Source organism: Petromyzon marinus, unplaced genomic scaffold, assembly GCF_048934315.1.
Source record: "Petromyzon marinus isolate PM22_M1 ecotype Great Lakes invasive population unplaced genomic scaffold, UKy_Petmar_22M1.pri1.0 PM_Scaffold_108, whole genome shotgun sequence".
Classification (NCBI taxonomy): domain Eukaryota; kingdom Metazoa; phylum Chordata; class Hyperoartia; order Petromyzontiformes; family Petromyzontidae; genus Petromyzon; species Petromyzon marinus.
The window spans coordinates 95,285-112,694 of NW_027423067.1; the positions used below are offsets into that span (position 1 = coordinate 95,285).

Here is a 17,410-nt window from a genome sequence, read left to right on the forward strand (position 1 = left end):
GTCCAACACCATGTGAGAGGAGGCTCTAAAGAAAGCTGTCTCGGGTGTGGACCAATCAATTTCAAGGACAGTGCATACATTATCAGAGTTGTTGTTTTTTGTTTGCGTTCCGACCGCAAGTATTGTGGTCAATGTAAACATGACTCCTTGTAAAAAAAGGTGTCAGTTTTGTTGCCAGATAAAAGGATAAAAAAACAATTATCACTATACGTGGCCTCAAAGTACGCCTTTCATAGTGCAGGCGCTGTGGTGACATCACCACCACTTAGTGGTGAGCAGCGGCTGCTGTTGTTGAGGAATAACTTAATGGGGACCGGTGGGCAGGGGTGGAGCCACAGGTGGGGCGGGGGGGCGGAGCCACAGGGGGGCTGGGGGGCTGAGCCCCCCCTGAAATTTTTAGAAAGTCGGTAATCGGGATAACCGGAGATCCGGCTGCTGCAAAATGCTGGCTGCCACCTTGTGCTGCCCTGCAGGCTGCTTGAGCGGCAGCCTTTCGAACTTATCAAACTTATTAGCCACATCAGCGGCTCCGACCTATTAATAAACTCCGCGTTCAAATCCAATAATATTTGTTTTATACATTTGTGGCGCCCATTGGAAAACATGCACTAGATATCTCAGAATATTGAAGTCAGCCCCTCCAAAGTCAAAATCCTGGCTCCACCCCTGCCGGTGGCACAGTGGTTAGCGCACTCTCCTGTGAACCTGGTAAACGGAGTTCAATGCCCACTTAATACAAATAACAGTGGTGCATATTTTAACGGGTCTTGGGCCTTCACGAGGCAGACTCAGCCTTAAAATGAGGTACAGGACATTGTACTGATGTTATCATAAATTCTTATAAAATGGTTACAATCTGTATTATCACTTTTACCAATACCCCAATGAAGCCCTCATACTTAAGAAAAAAGGGTGTTGGAAACTGATTCTTTAAGTGAGCGCTAAGCGAGCGGTCTGTACTGAGTACACCGCTATCCGGAGAGATACACAATTTAATTCAGTCACCAAACAAGAACGCTTTAAAAAAAAATGTCACAACTACAGCCAAAATGTATAATATAATGAATATGTATTTACAATCCAGAAAATCACGGTTTTGATACAAAAATAAATGTTGTGCTCAGGGTCCATTTGGTGGGGCGCTGGTTCTGGAAGACGCCTGATCACTGAAACGCCTCCCCCGGAATCTTCCCTGCTTCCTGACGACGGGAACGACGATTGGCGACCGTGCAGGAGCCGCAGCCAAAACCAGAGCAGCAATTGCGATGAGGGAATGAGAAGCGGAGGGAACAGAGTGGAGAGGGAGACAAGCGGCATCATTAGCGACGGTCGTCAAAACGTGAACACGCCGGAGCAGTTGCGATTACGTGTGTCGGTAAGGATTGTGGGCGGCACGGTACTCACGTAGAGGTGGATAAAATCGTCGGCCGCTTTGGAGAAATTCCAATTGTTCCGCTCCAGGCATCTGTGGAGGCGAGCGCGGACAGGAGGCAAAGAGAACGTCAGTGCCTTTTTTCCACAGTCCAGCTTGCAAATCTAGTGCCTGGGCTGTGGACCAGATTCCTATGGCCAACTGAAACGGGTTCATGCCAGCTCCCGGTGAGAATCGATTGTGCAGCCCCATTACACAGTGCCGTTTGGCTCGCTTCCCGATGGGAGCCGCACGCTTGGAATAGCGCCGTCGCGAGATCACGGGGTCAACGCAGCAGAGACGCACCGTCAAGTCGCCCAATGTGTTTGTACAAAATTTGTCGAAACGTACAAAAAATTATCGTTTAAACTCGGGACTGGAGTAAGCCACCTCAAGCATACATTGTCCCCTTAATAATCTTTACAAAATGACTGACGCTTTCCTCTGTCTGTGGACAAAAGGGGTAGGGGGGAGTGAAGGGGCAAGAAGGACTTAACAGTCCGAGTCCAAAGACCCTGGTGCCCCTATAAGGGTTTGGCAGAATAAATGGCTCCTGCTGGGCTGTGTCTGATTACTCTTGCAATGAAGCATGACATCATGCGTGTGTGCACGTGTGTGTGGCTGTAAGACAGTTCCCACGTGCTCTCGCCCACCTTTGCGACCACTCCGGTGTCATGTGGGATGTTTCAGCGAATGAATTGACTGTCTCCTGCTGGGACGAGGTGAGTGCAGTAAGCGGGCAGCTGCTGGACGTCGCTGATGTTGTTGAGGCGAATGCAGGGGGCATCTCACTTGAAAGAGCTTCGCGGATGAACATCCGCTCACTCGCGACAGATGGCCTGCCGGGTGTCAACACAAGCAGGTCAATAAAAATAATAACACATTACTTAGTTAAACAGCAAGCTAATGGAGCACCTGAAGGAAACACACATGGGCAAGGGGTCAACACTCTATCCCATACAGAAGACAAGATGGAGATTAGTCCACACTTGCTGTACTGCCTTCTGGAAAGTCAAGAGTATGCAACCTCGTTAAGGAAGAAGCAAAGGAATGGGAGAGGGAGCAGAGGAAAGGGAAGCAGGAAAGCGCATATTGTCTGTGTGCGAAAACATGGTGTGTGTTTGTGGCTATGTGTATATGATGTGTCATGTAGCCCGTATGCCCAGCCACCGCATGCCTAAACAGCTTTTGTTCAGCTGGATAGAGGGGGCTAAATGGGCGCGGGATGGGCTAGAGAAGAGATGGAGTGATTTGGTATAAGAGGATGTGGATCTGAGTGGACTTGCCGATGACTGGTACCAGCCATGTTAAAATCGGCCTCTGTGGAGGAGGCTCGTTAAGAATGCTACTGGGTAGTTGGAGGCAGTCGCCCTCCAACAACAATGGGGGAGGAGTGACGCTCAAAACAACGAGCGGAGCGCTGGGTGGCCAAAGCACAGCAAGTTGGCATAGTAAGGGGCACAGGTGGTGCATTGGCCAGCCATCTCAGTCGACCCGTAGCACGTGGGTCTGCCCCGTGACCTCCTGCCAGTGGGCATTCGACATTCGCGTGGCCTCAACATGCACATAGGCTGGCACAAGCGCCGTGGTGACATCACTGCCACTTAATGGCGAACGGTGGTTGTTATGATGTGTTGGGTCATGGTGCAAGTGACTCACCTGCCGTCCATGGTTGGCACCAATTGCACCACCCGCCAAAACATCTTCACAGACTCTTGGCAATTCTTGGCTGAGGATCGACACACACGACAAAGGTGCACGGGCGTCAAGAGAGAGCCACGCCATTAACATAAACCGCATGTCAGGATCAATTAGAATGGTGAGGTGGTGCTTATGGCATGCAGTGCAGAATGCACCTGGTCTAGTTAAATGCAATGTCAGTGATGCTGTTAATGATGCTACTGCTGATGACGAAGCTGATGGTGAATGTGACTATGCAAATACTCACTCTCTTTGAAGAAGCCGTGCACCGTGAAGTTGACCTGAGTATCCTGTAAAGTGAGAGTCACAAGTAAACACGATCGCCCATCATTTTTAAGCAACCCAAGAGGTGGAGACTGCAGGGTTGGAGTCTCGGCCAGGGTTAGTGCTGTGGCTAGAGTAAGTGTGAGTCTTGGCTTGTGTTAGTGTCAAGGTTTGAGAGAGAGAGATGTTGCTAGGAATTATAATGGGATCGAGTGTCAAGTCTAGGGATAATGTATATTTAAGGCCAAGAAGATGGCTTTAATCTCTCTTACGAGTTACGTTTCACGTAATAATTCACGTTTAATCTTGGAAAGGTGGACATATTTACATAGGTATCAAAGAATAAGTCAAAATAATTATAGTAAAAATTCGAAGCATAAATTGAGGGCTTGTGCACAGGAAAGGTTTGTAACTCAGGCCGCATAAGCTCAGCAATTTGTGTTTAAGCAGAGCCAGCGGCTATGTCAATGAGGGCGCTTTGGTGCAAGGCCACGGCTCACCGTGCCACGGCTGACGGTGGTGGTGAAGGAGGACATATCGTGATTCTTGTGCGTCAGCTCTTTGATGAAGTCCTCCGCCGTCAGCCGCTCGCACTTGAGCTGTGCTGTGGGATGAGGGGGCAGGAGGGCAACAAAACTGTGGTGATACGAGTGGCGACAGATATGCGCATGTTAAACTTATTTTGCACTGTACGTAGTCAACTGTTGCATTGGAGGTGCGGAGCAAGGAGAAAAAAACTGCATGGCGCACAGTGACAGAATGACATGAGCGGTGACGCAGTGACGCGCGGATCTGCAAACATCGCTCGTGACCAACACTCACGTGAATCTTCTGGGGTCGGCTTGTCTGTACCCTCCTCTCCCAGGCTGCTCCTGGAGGTAGAAACGAGATCCGGATTGTTAGGAAACGGAGTGGCTACACTCACATCCACAAGTGTGCTTTAATTTCCGTGTTTTCGCAAAGCATTTCTTTCTTCTCGTATCGTTGCGGATACTGATGATTTAATTCCATTTTAGAAGCCATATTTCATTTCGAAGCATTTAAAGCAAGCTTCTGATTGGCTGCTTGCGGCTATGTGAAAAACTCCACATGTTTCGGCGCACTTTAAATGGCCTGCTCTTTGATGACGCTATAGAAGTTGTCATTAATGCTTATAACTGCCTGTAGCAATGATAAGCAATGTAACACGTATTCTTGGTTCTTTCGGTAAAGTCATGTAGAAGGGAAATAATAAAATAATAAAATATTAACCAATAAAATTATCGCGACGTTTCGACTGCAACACAAGCAATCATCATCAGGTGTGAAAACCAGAGCAAGAAAATGTTTCACACCTCATGATGATTGCTTGTGTTGCAGTCGAAACGTCGTGATAATTTTATTGTTTTATATTTTTATTATTTTATTGTTTCCCTTCTACGTGATTTTACCGAAAGAACCAAGAATATGAATCCCTGCAGTCACGAAAGCTTTAAATCAAAATTCACTGTAACATGGTCTCTCGAGAGCGGTCTGTGGCAAATACCAATTAATCCTTTCATGTGACAGCCTTGCTGGCCAGTTTGTGAGTGTGTGTGTGTTTGTCAGCTCACTCTGAGGGGGTGTAGATGGTGATGAGGGCATCCTTTTGATACTTCTTGAGCAGACCCTCGCGGTCTGCGGTATCATAAAGACCGTAGTACCTGCCAATGCACACGCAACGCACTTTAATCACCGAGTGCGTAGCCAACCATCGATTCATAATGTCAACTCAATTATTTTGTTCACGATGCAAGTATACAGTCGTGCTTGTGATGATAAAAGAGTTGCAATGAATTGTTGCATAAATAATTGGATGATGCAGTGGTGTAACAGTTATTGCACTGGACTTGCAAATCAGAGGTTGCCAGTGTAATGTTCTGTAAGCGAACGTTGAAGCAAAGGTGCAAAGTGATTGAATCCCCCCACCTCTGTCCAGCCAGCTGTCCACCACAGTTAGTTCAATTGGCAGTGTTGGGGTCAAGTGTGGGTACTCCCTACCCTTCCAAGATGTCCGGCCATTGTGGAAGACTAGGCCAAATACACGATAGAGTGTTCTCTACAGCTCTCCCTTTAGTGGAGTAGAATGCGCAAGGAATTACAGGGCTGCACTTTGATATACAATGATAAATTCATGATAGAATCAAGATAATGGGACTTATCTGTAGAAGGAAGGCAGTACATCCGGAAAACGGTAATAACGAGAGACACGTGGCTTAAACAAAATATGCAGCGTTAAGAAACCACTGATAAGAAAAGTAAGTGGGTTTGAGCAGAACACACTGGCAGAAGGAATAATGGCCATTAGTCTAGACTAAGTACTGGGTGATCCAGGAGTTGGAGCGTATAAATGAGCTTGTCTATCGATTGTAGGTAGGTTAGTCCATTGCAGGGCAGTTGTATAGTGATGGCTTGGGGAAGCATTTACGTAGCAGTGCATTGATCATTCCTGATGATGATGAAATATTACATAAAAGCATAGGCTGGGATACCCTCGTGTCTGAGTGAGTGCAGGGAATTGGAAGGCTCCTTACTCCTTGAGAAAGTTCGCGATGAGGCCTTGAATGTCGGCTGAGGTGGGCGGCAGAGCGATGGGAGGCTGAGCTGTAGGTGGCAGAGGTGTGGGTGGCAGAGATGTGGGTGGCAGAGGTGTGGGTGGCAGAGGTGTGGGTGGCAGAGCGGTGGGAGGCTGAGGTGTGGTTGGCAGAGGTGTGGGTGGCAGAGGTGTGGATGGCAGAGGTGTGGGTGGCAGAGGTGTGGGTGGCAGAGGTGTGGGTGGCAGAGGTGTGGGTGGCAGAGGTGTGGGTGGCAGAGGTGTGGGTGGCAGAGTGGTGGGTGGCAGAGGTGTGGGTGGCAGAGCGGTGGGAGGTTGAGGTGTGGGTGGCAGAGGTGTGGGTGGCAGAGGTGTGGGTGGCAGAGTGGTGGGTGGCAGAGGTGTGGGTGGCAGAGGTGTGGGTGGCAGAGGTGTGGGTGGCAGAGCGGTGGGTGGCAGAGGTGTGGGTGGCAGAGCGGTGGGAGGTTGAGGTGTGGGTGGCAGAGGTGTGGGTGGCAGAGGTGTGGGTGGCAGAGGTGTGGGTGGCAGAGGTGTGGGTGGCTGAGGTGTGGTTGGCAGAGGTGTGGGTGGCAGAGCTGTGCGTGGCAGAGCCATGGGAGCCCGATCTTCACGAGGCTGAGCCTTGCGAGGTCGAGCCGTGGCTGGGAGAGCTGTGGGTCGCTCAGCTGCGGGAAGCACAGTCGGAGGCTGAGCAGAGGGTGCCATGACTTTGGGCACCATCATGGACATAGATGCGGGTGGCTGTGGCAGCTCAGCTTCTTCCTGTTGGTAACAAACAATGATGGTAATGAAGGTAATTACGATGATGTGAGTGGTGGTGATGAAGTTGATGTCAATGGTGAGTATGATGGTGTTGAGAGTAATGATAGATGTGATGATAACTTCTGATGTGCTAACACGTACAATCTGGTGTACCAACACATTCTGATGTATCAACACAGACACATTCTAATGTACCAACACGTAAACAATCTGATATACCAACATACAATCTGATGTACCAACACGTACACACAGAACGACGGTGAGAGCAGAGCAGCCGCGTGCCGGCTGTACGCATGGCCTCCTCACCTCGATCAGCCGCTGGTCGTCCTTCGTTAGGTCCCCAGCGAGCGGAGACGGTGGGCCTAGGACTGGGCGCATCAAGACGATGGCCTGCAACACGGACAAAGCGGCGACACCGATCAGCTGGCCGCGGGCACGTTGGCACCCCTCCCTTACCTCGTTAGCCCGACAGGGATGCGACGATGCTCCCATTCGCTCGCGAAAGTTGCATCAATTTATGCGTGGGCATGTCTGTGTGTATGTGTCACAATTCTAATGCATGTTGTGCAACCAGGTGTGAGAGAACTCAAGAAACCAGGATATGCTTAATTTTCCACAGTGAGCCCTGGTCACCAATCACGTGTAAAGTATTCGATTTGCATTCAGTTCTTTGCTGTTTAATTTTTGTACATAGGGTGAAAGATGGCAGCAAGATGGCAGCAATTTGGCAAATGGATCAAAGAAAATGGTAAAAATGAGATGGGAATAATGGGAAGCAGTAAAAACGAAATGATTAAAATGACATGAAAAAGTAAATTGATTCTTTAAATGAATCCCGGCTTCCACCAACAATTCAATGAGTTTGATGATTTATGACTATTTGTTATGATTTCGATTGCTGTAATCTTTATAGCTGTGGGTGGTCACACATAGTATATGAGCTATTCAACCCAAAATCAAATGATTCTTACACTACACGTGTGACTAAACGCATGCATTATGTGTGCTGAAATGCATTTAACCCATGCATAATTGCACACCTATTGGCCTAGCCCTCCAGTCCACTTCAGCTGTCTTTTCCAGCCATCCCAGGGGATTTCAATGGAACAACCAAGTAACCTCTTGGGGCCACTATGAAAGGCTACATGAGGATAATAATGATGCCCTCTCATTATCCAGGAGAGTCTTGCTCAGACTCAAGACTTGTTCACGAGGATCCTGTATTAGGATTGTTCGGCAAATTCCCTGAATGAGCATTGAGGTTGGAGGCAGAAGCTGCACTGTCCAGGGGAAAAACACGTACGCATTCAAGTCAAGTATGCTCAAAGCTCTGGACAGATGTATTAAACAATCTATTGATATGCTGTGATCTCCAGCTATAAACAGCTGATGTAACATTTACATCTCATAGCGGTCGGCCTATCACCTCCTGCCTCCCCGGCGCACTCACCCTATAGTTGTCGGGAAAGACAATTTTCCGTGACAGCGCCTTGAGGTTCAAGGCCACCATGTAGTTCACCACATAGAATGTTGCCATGTCTCCCTCAAAGTGGAACTGAGAAGAACACACATACAGACACAATATTGGAGAGAGGCACAGTGTTGTCATCAATGGTGTAGCGTGGTGGGCATGGTCCCATTGATGGATGAGATTTCTCATGCACAGCCCCTACCGTTTGGAATACCCTCCCACTCCACATCTGACAAATCGACACCATCACTTTGTTATTCAAATACAAGATCAAAGCCTTTTCATTAATCTGGGCATACAGTGATGAATAGAAAATCACAGTTTGGACATTTGACCAATAGTTTAAACACAGGATAGTTAAACCCAGGATGGATTGTAAGCAGTCCAGCTTGAACACATCGCTTAATCTCTCGCGCGCATACCTGCAACGGAGTGAAGGGCGTGCAGCAGCCCTGCTGCAGGAACTGCAGAAGCCCCTCCTTGCCGTACTTCCTCCCAAAAGGAATCTGGGGACACAAGAAGCAGTGGCCAGGAGTGAACAATAAGATATATTTCCTTTTATATAGCATCATTCATGCTAAAAGCATCCCACAACGGACATTAATAATTTTTCGGACCAAATCCCACATACAGCCACTGCCAAAGCAAATGAAAACCCTACGAGCAAGCAAAATCAAGAATCAACAAACAAGTTAAGAAATGGCACCAAAACAAAGGCACAAACAACAAAAAAGTGATCCCAACAAAGGAATTAGTTCATGAGGTCATATCCCAGACCCACAATCCCAAATTTCCAACCAAGCCAGCAAGACCCCAAGCAATTTGTAAACCTGCACGTGTACGTGTGTCTGCGGGGAGTGCTGGCTCAGTGGTTTGCACACTGCCCTACAAACCCTGGCCACCCAAGTTCAATTCCCGCTCATGGCCAAAAAAAGTGGTTGTTGGCCTCACTTAGGTCGACTCAGCTTTAAATGAGTACCTGGTGTCGTGTGTAAACATGAGCACTGAGGTAACAACCACACTATACCCTGAGGTGCTATGCTGGCCTTAAAAGTTGCCTACGAATAGCACCTGCTCCAACAGTTTGCGAAAGGCTTTCCGAAGGATTGTCCTTGTTACCCCCCTTTGGATCTGCCCCTGTATTATTACAATGCTTTTTATTCAGGAGAGCTTCACTGAGTCTCAATACTCTTTTTGTGGAGGGTCCTTCCATGTTTTTTGCAGTGGGGGAGAGGGCAACATTGCTATGTGTCATCCCAATTGTGTAATTTGAATTCATTTTTTTTATTCCGACCATCACGCCAGCATATGACATCACTGGATAATTAAGGTCCACTGTAAAGCAGATAGCACGTAGTATGTTTACCAATAACACCACGGAGATAACCACCGACTGTGTCCACGTGTGTGCGGCCACTGCATTTACCGTGATCTGGTACCAAGTGGATGGTTCCTGGCTGACGTTGCGCGCCGGAGCACGGTACTCCGCCGACTCGGCCCGTGTCGTCACAGGTGGGACAACGCTCAGCCGCTGCCACCGATGGCCCTCGGGACCGGAGGTGGTGTGCGACGGCGCACCACTTGGACCCAGCCTGCTCCACACTCTGATTGGAACACAACGAGAGGGCGCGGTGGTGAACGAGGAGCCGAAGGCAGCCACGCGAGCGAAGCATGCGGTTCACTTAAACGGAGACCGTGTCAAGTTTGATTCATGTTAATGTTGGTAGTGAAGAGTCCTAAGCCACCGGGGAGGAGATTCATTGAACAGAATGTAATCCATACATCGGCGAGTGTAAACATATCTTGTAAATTTGACGACTTCGTTGGGTGGTAGACGGTTAACGTCAAGCATTGGCACCACGTGGCCGAACACCAAAAACAAACGCGGATTCATTGTCCTGGCTATGCCAACCTACGCTTTAAGTTAGGCTGTGTCAAGGCTACATCCAGGGCTTTAACTTCTTTCTTACAAGTCGCTGGTAGACTACATCCCACCAACGTGTGGCATAGAGAAGAAACTCGTCAGTCAATAACACTGTGGCCTTAAAATAAGAAATGTATAATAGGCGACGTTTTGGGCAATGGCCCTACAAAGAAGGCTGTTGGGACAAAGTATTGTCAGCGAGATATTAAAATATAAACATTGCACAATGACAAGCACTACATCTGGCTATCTTTGGCTGCTAATGCTTACATTACCAGGTGATATCTTTTTTAAGCTGAGTCGACCTAGGAGAGACTCGGGACCGGTTCAATTATTGCTGGTCACTGATGTTAGCCATGGCTGGTAATAAACTCGGGTCAACCTGGTGTTGTTGTAGAGCAATGGGTCCCACTGCTCTACCACCCTGCACCCTGCTCGGCATGTACACATGCACACACACGCTCGTGTGCACTCGCAGCTCTACTCACGATGGCCGCTTGGAACTCGGCCCATCGTGGTTCTCATCCACCGGATGGGAGCGGCAGAGTGGGGAACGTGGGGAACGTTGTCGGCGTGGTCCACCTCTTCCTTGCTCCCCACCACCAATGCTGACAGTGCACATGCGGGACCCAATCGACTCCCCATCAACGGAGCATCGCACTCTCAGGGGGCTCCGGGACCTGTGTCGTGGGGCCGCAGGCTTGGTCGCTGTCCGCTTGTCAGGGTCTGCACATACAAGAGGGGGGTGTGGGGGTGCGGGGCACAAGAGTCTCAGTTTGGAGGTAAGAATGCGTGGATCAGGGGCACCCCAGTGGCTCGATGTTAACTACCTCGCCTGTGATAGAGGATATCGTGGGTTTGATCCCAACCCTGATGCCTGCATATTTGAAGTTTGCACGTTCTCCCCGTGGCCACGTGAATTGTTCTCCGGGTCCTCCGATTTTTCCCTCCACATGTAGAATCAATTTGCGTTTCGATTATTTGGCTGTTATACATTACCACACGCCGATAAGCCAATTCTTTGAGCTATCATTTGTGGCCAGGTCGAAAAAGAGCTTTATTGCTCAGTGGGCTTCAGTTTAGAATTTACACGAAGGAATTCATGGTGGCGCAGAGACGCAATTAACTGTGTGTGGGGGGGGGGGGGAGAGTGAGAGAAGGGCTCGTGAAGATGGAAGGCGGCAGGATTGCAGCTGGGCAGGAGGAGGCAGGGAATTGGCTGAGGACTGGAGGGGAGAGATTTCGCAGGAAAGGAGGAACCGTTTGGAAGGTTTGAGAAAGATAATATATCAAGGGGGTGGTGCAGATGCGACCTCAGGTACGGGCACAGACCGCCTCGCCTCATATCTCTACTCCACATACTCTCCGAACTTTCCCGTCTCATCTCACTCTATTCCACACTCTCCTACCTCACCAAATTTCTATTCCATTCCACTCTCCTAACTCTCCCGTCTCTACTCCACACACTCTCCAAACTCTCCCATCTCATCTATCTCCTCCACACACTCTCTGAACTTTCCTGTTTCACCTCTCTACTCCACTCACCTCCAAAAACCACCGTCCGCATGCACAGATTGTGCTTGTGGTCCATCTCCATCGACCGCTGTCGCTTGGCAGCGCTCTCCTCCTCCTCCGGGTCACGACCTCCTCGCTTGCGGCGCCGACCCCCTGCGCAGCAGCACCCAGAGATGTACCACCACTGCGTCTCACTCTACCTATCACTTAGAGGTACCATCGCGTCTCCCTCTCTATCCATCACTTAGAGGTTCCACCACCGCCTCTTCCTATACCCATCAGTGAGAGGTACCACCACGTCTTCCTCTCCCCATCACTGAGAGGAGCCACCACCGCGTCTCCCTCTACCAATCACTGAGTGGTACCACCAAGTCTTCCTCTACCCATCACTGTGCCCCCCACACAGCTACCCCCCCCCCCCCCGTTCTCTCGCTTGTGCTATGGGGCCGTCCATAAATGACGTCAAGCGATTTTGGACGATTTTAGACCCCCCCCCCCCCTCGTCACAAAAAGTCAGACCTCCCCTCAAATATGATGCAACAAAACTCTGCCCCCCCCCCCCCCAAATTATATTTCCATTTTGAAAATAAAACATGCTTTAATCGCTTTAAACTATTGTCATTGTAGTGCGTATTTAATGTGGCGCTGCACTCAGATGTTATAGGAGAAAACACGTATACAAAACTGAGGCTTTGGAAAGCTTAAATTTAGCATAAAATTCACTTGAAAATATTCAACGTCTAACTAAAACTGCAGATGTTCAGAATATATTGAAATTATCTTATAATCATAAAATATAAAAAGTAATTATAACTATTAAAAAAATACTTTAAACTTTGTGGTATAACAAAGCAAAATGTAGAGTACAATTATAACAATCAAATATTCATTCCACAGAATGAAAAACCCTGGTAGATACATTAGAATCAAAATGTTTCATAACAATCATTAAAACAAATTCAAAATGTAAGCTTCTCCATTCTCCCATGGAAAAGCAAAATGCTCCTTCATGGAATAAATAAAAGGAGACCTTAGTAAATTTAAATAATCAAATAGTTAATAATGAAAATTAATAAATAAAAATTTGTGTTATAACAATTCTATATTTATTTAAAGTGGCGCATTTTGATGTGACGTCACATTTCTCAAACCCACCCCACCCCGTCACACATCATCATAGTTTCATAGTTTATTTATTTGGTATAGCCCTGTGAGCCATTCGGCTCTTGAATCGGGTGCAACCTCAACAAACAAAAAACATGAACAAGAAAACATCTTAAAGTGATTATGTGACTGTGCAAACAGAAAATCCAGGAAAAAAACTATAAAAATATTCCTGAAATAGCACCGTACACCAACGCTGTGTGCAAAAATCCCAGTGGGATGCAAGTCAAATAACAACAACAACCACAAGACAACTAAGATTAAGGCCATCAGTCTAACTCCGTACTACAATAAACAAAAACATGGCCAAAAACAAAAAAAACGTTTTCGAAATCACCAAAATAAAAGCCATAAATGCAATGTAACAGTGATCATAGGGACTGTGACCGAATTTTTAACAATAAACTACATAAATAAATTATAACACCAAAATCTAGAGCCATATTTTAGGCCACTGAATAGCAGTGGCAGCTAGGGGTGTACAACTCTAGAGCAGTTTTGAGTGAAGATCTCATAGGTAGTGATTCAAGTTGAAGTTTATTGGCAATAGCATTCCAGACCCACATGCACATGTACAGTGCTGTCAATCCACTGCTCAATGAGGGGTGCCTCATGCCAGTTGGGTCCTGGGGCTTATCTGACCATACATCACCACTGTCTTCATTTCGGGTTGGTGAAGCTAGTGCGCAGAACTGATTCAGATACCACTCCCCACTGAGGTTAGCCACGGCTGGGAATAAAACTCAGGTCGACAGCTTGTTAGCAGTGTGCACCGGCTAAGCAGTGAACACCAGTCAACTGGACAAAGTATCATGCGTTATTCCGATCAGACACTTGCTACATAGTTTCATAATATTAGACAAGCAACTCCCATGACTGACAAGAGTGTAGTGGATTGACAACGAGCTAAATGAAAAACAGCTACTACTTAGGTTTTAGCAGTTGTTCTGTACAGCTCTCTGACATGTTTTGTGTTATACTGCATATTGTTTGGCATGTCTTGACGTTTCGCTCCACGTGCTTGGGATGTTCACATGGTAAAACCTGAAAACGCAGTGTAAAGCTATGAAATAGCCAACCTAGAGTTGATGAACGAATTAATATGCACGTGTGTAAGGGTGTCTCTGTGTCTGCACATGTGTACCTCCCTCCACAATTCTCCAGATAGTTCAGCAATTGGTGGGCCCAGCGTCGGGCCAAGCTAAGGCCTGAGGCTGTCTACACGCGCTGGGAGCAAGACATGGATCGTCACAAATGTCTGACCCCCCCCCCCCCCACTAGGTGCTAGACGTCATTTATGGACGGCCCGTGTTTATTTTACACGAGTGATGAGTTGGCCGTGTGTGTGGTGTGTAATAAAGTTTATCGTGTACATATTTTACTGGACATGTTAAACAAGAGCTTCATAAAATAATAACGTTTCATAGCTCATCGGAGGACAGCACTCCAGACAGTCTCGTCCCTTCACCTGATGAAGGCCGCTTGTGTTGTGGCCGAAACGTCGTGAGAATATTATTGTGTTATTTTATTTTATCAATTTATTATTTTATTCTCATTCCACGTGACTTTACCGAAAGAACCAAAGAAGATGAATCCTTGCAGTCACGAAAGCTTTAAATCGAAATTTAAGAGCTTCATAGCTCATCGGATTTTTCCAGGCTAAAAAAACTGATTCTGATTTATTGGTGAGCGCTACGGCAGGTTGACCACACACACACAAACCTTGTGAGTTGGTCTTCATCGTAGCGCTGTTGATGTCCTTCATGAAGATGTACATCTTTATAAATAAATAAATCCCTACAAGACGCGATGTAAAAGCAGATTGAGCTCCGCCTCTTCGGAACCAGCGGCTTCTGTGGGGACGGTGGACTGCTGAGATTGACGTCACGTCCAACGTTATCTCGTGACGTCACTACCGGTCACGTGGGAGGCGCGCGTCTGTCACATGACCACGAGCTGCCTGGCCGGGATATCCAGGGCTGGTGGTCTCTAAACACGAACGCGTTCAAATTTTGATTTAAAGCTTTCGTGACTGCAGTAATTCATATTCTTAGTTTTTTCGGTAAAGTCACGTTGAAGAGAAACAACAAAATAACAAAATATATATAAAACAATAAAAAATTCTCACGACGTTTCGACCATAACTCAAACGGTCATCATCAGGTGTGTCGGTTTGCATAAATTTATTCTGAAAACGGCATATTTATTTATTTATATATATATATAAATAACGTTTGCGTCACGCGCAACGATTGGCTGTTTGCCAGGACTAGTCCATCTATTTTTTGAAAAGAGGAGGGGGGAGACGAAATTTGTTTTTATGTATGCTGTCTGAAAGCCACTGTAAGCGTGAACAATCAATCAAGAACTGAAATGATTTATCAAATCTTTCCAATGATTGCTAAGATAGAATCCATCTTCTCGGTTGAAATTGTCTCTGTGTTTGTATATGTGGATAGCCTCATGAACGAATCTCTCATGGAAGCCAGATGGCTTACAAAGAACCTCCGTCTTGGAAAAGTCAATGGCATGTGAGCCTACTGAATTAGAACAATGATCTGCTACGGCCGAGGTGTTGGTCCTACCGTGTTTAAGGTCTGCTTTATGTTCACGAATGCGGTCCGAGATATGGCGTTTGGTTTCTCCAATGTAACTACTACCACAGAGGCAACTTAGTTTGTAGACACCAGGGTATTGTATGTCCGGAATCACATCTTTTACAGACAGAACCAGATCACGGATTTTATGTAATGTGTTGAAACGGACCTGGATCTTGTGTTTATTCAAGATTTTGGAGATCTTTTTTGTGATCCCAGCAATGTAGGGTAAAGTGATGGTTTTGAAAGGCTCCTCAAGAGGGTTCTTCTTCATGGTTTGAGTGATAGCTTTGCGGATTGTATAGTCGGAGTAACCATTAGCCCTAAGAGCTTGGTGTACGTGCTTGAGTTCACTGCTTATGTGTTCCTGGTCGGATATGCATTGGGCTCTATGATACAGAGTCTTGATGAGATAATTCTTCTGTGATGGATGGTGGTGGGAATCCGGTTTCAGATAAGCATCCGTATGGGTAGCTTTCCTGTAGACAGAGTGGCTCATTGAACCATCAGGTCTCTTTTTAATTAGGACATCCAAAAAAGGTATCTTGCCATCTATTTCGACTTCCATGGTAAATCTGATGGCTGGGTGTATGGAATTGATGTGGTCGAAGAATTGGTCTAGAGCAGGCCGGCCATGTGGCCAGATGACAAAAGTGTCATCCACGTACCTCTTCCATAAGGTTGGGCGCAGAGTGGCAGTCTGGATGGCGTCAGTCTCAAATTTCTCCATGAAAATGTTAGCTATAACTGGAGAAAGGGGGGAGCCCATTGGGGTGCCCTCAGTTTGTTTGTAGAAAGTTCCATTCCAAGTGAAGTATGTATTGGTTAAACAGTGTCTCACCAGGGGGGGTACCTCAGTGTTTAGTCCTTGATGAACCAAGTCTTCAATGATTGCAATGGTGTCAGGTACAGGAACCTTGGTGAATAAGGAAACTACTATCAGCTCCCCCACCTACAAACTAGCTCGTTTTTTGTCTGAAATCCTGCGTCCTTTCACTGGAAAGACCACCTCTGCGGTACAAAATTCTACTCACCTGGTATCAACAATCAAGGGTATTTCCCTGTCCCCAGACGACCTGCTTGTCAGTTTTGATGTAGTTTCCTTATTCACCAAGGTTCCTGTACCTGACACCATTGCAATCATTGAAGACTTGGTTCATCAAGGACTAAACACTGAGGTACCCCCCCTGGTGAGACACTGTTTAACCAATACATACTTCACTTGGAATGGAACTTTCTACAAACAAACTGAGGGCACCCCAATGGGCTCCCCCCTTTCTCCAGTTATAGCTAACATTTTCATGGAGAAATTTGAGACTGACGCCATCCAGACTGCCACTCTGCGCCCAACCTTATGGAAGAGGTACGTGGATGACACTTTTGTCATCTGGCCACATGGCCGGCCTGCTCTAGACCAATTCTTCGACCACATCAATTCCATACACCCAGCCATCAGATTTACCATGGAAGTCGAAATAGATGGCAAGATACCTTTTTTGGATGTCCTAATTAAAAAGAGACCTGATGGTTCAATGAGCCACTCTGTCTACAGGAAAGCTACCCATACGGATGCTTATCTGAAACCGGATTCCCACCACCATCCATCACAGAAGAATTCTCTCATCAAGACTCTGTATCATAGAGCCCAATGCATATCCGACCAGGAACACATAAGCAGTGAACTCAAGCACGTACACCAAGCTCTTAGGGCTAATGGTTACTCCGACTATACAATCCGCAAAGCTATCACTCAAACCATGAAGAAGAACCCTCTTGAGGAGCCTTTCAAAACCATCACTTTACCCTACATTGCTGGGATCACAAAAAAGATCTCCAAAATCTTGAATAAACACAAGATCCAGGTCCGTTTCAACACATTACATAAAATCCGTGATCTGGTTCCGTCTGTAAAAGATGTGATTCCGGACATACAATACCCTGGTGTCTACAAACTAAGTTGCCTCTGTGGTAGTAGTTACATTGGAGAAACCAAACGCCATATCTCGGACCGCATTCGTGAACATAA

The 17,410-nt window shown here is 46.9% G+C and overlaps 1 protein-coding gene across 1 annotated transcript; it reads right to left on the reverse strand.

The window, feature by feature from the left end:
- Nucleotides 1–1,050: 1,050 nt before the first annotated feature.
- On the reverse strand, nucleotides 1,051–14,677 carry LOC142922579 (uncharacterized). The gene is made up of 16 exons (XM_076063387.1): nucleotides 14,510–14,677; nucleotides 11,654–11,776; nucleotides 10,597–10,834; nucleotides 9,611–9,788; nucleotides 8,607–8,690; nucleotides 8,164–8,268; nucleotides 7,020–7,103; nucleotides 5,929–6,710; nucleotides 4,969–5,058; nucleotides 4,199–4,248; nucleotides 3,877–3,980; nucleotides 3,360–3,402; nucleotides 3,071–3,140; nucleotides 2,065–2,250; nucleotides 1,405–1,465; nucleotides 1,051–1,199 (listed from the first exon to the last, which is right to left on the reverse strand). The coding sequence occupies exons 1-16, from the start codon at nucleotides 14,562–14,564 to the stop codon at nucleotides 1,164–1,166; spliced, it is 2,289 nt and encodes a 762-aa protein (XP_075919502.1). The 5' UTR covers nucleotides 14,565–14,677; the 3' UTR covers nucleotides 1,051–1,163.
- Nucleotides 14,678–17,410: the final 2,733 nt, after the last annotated feature.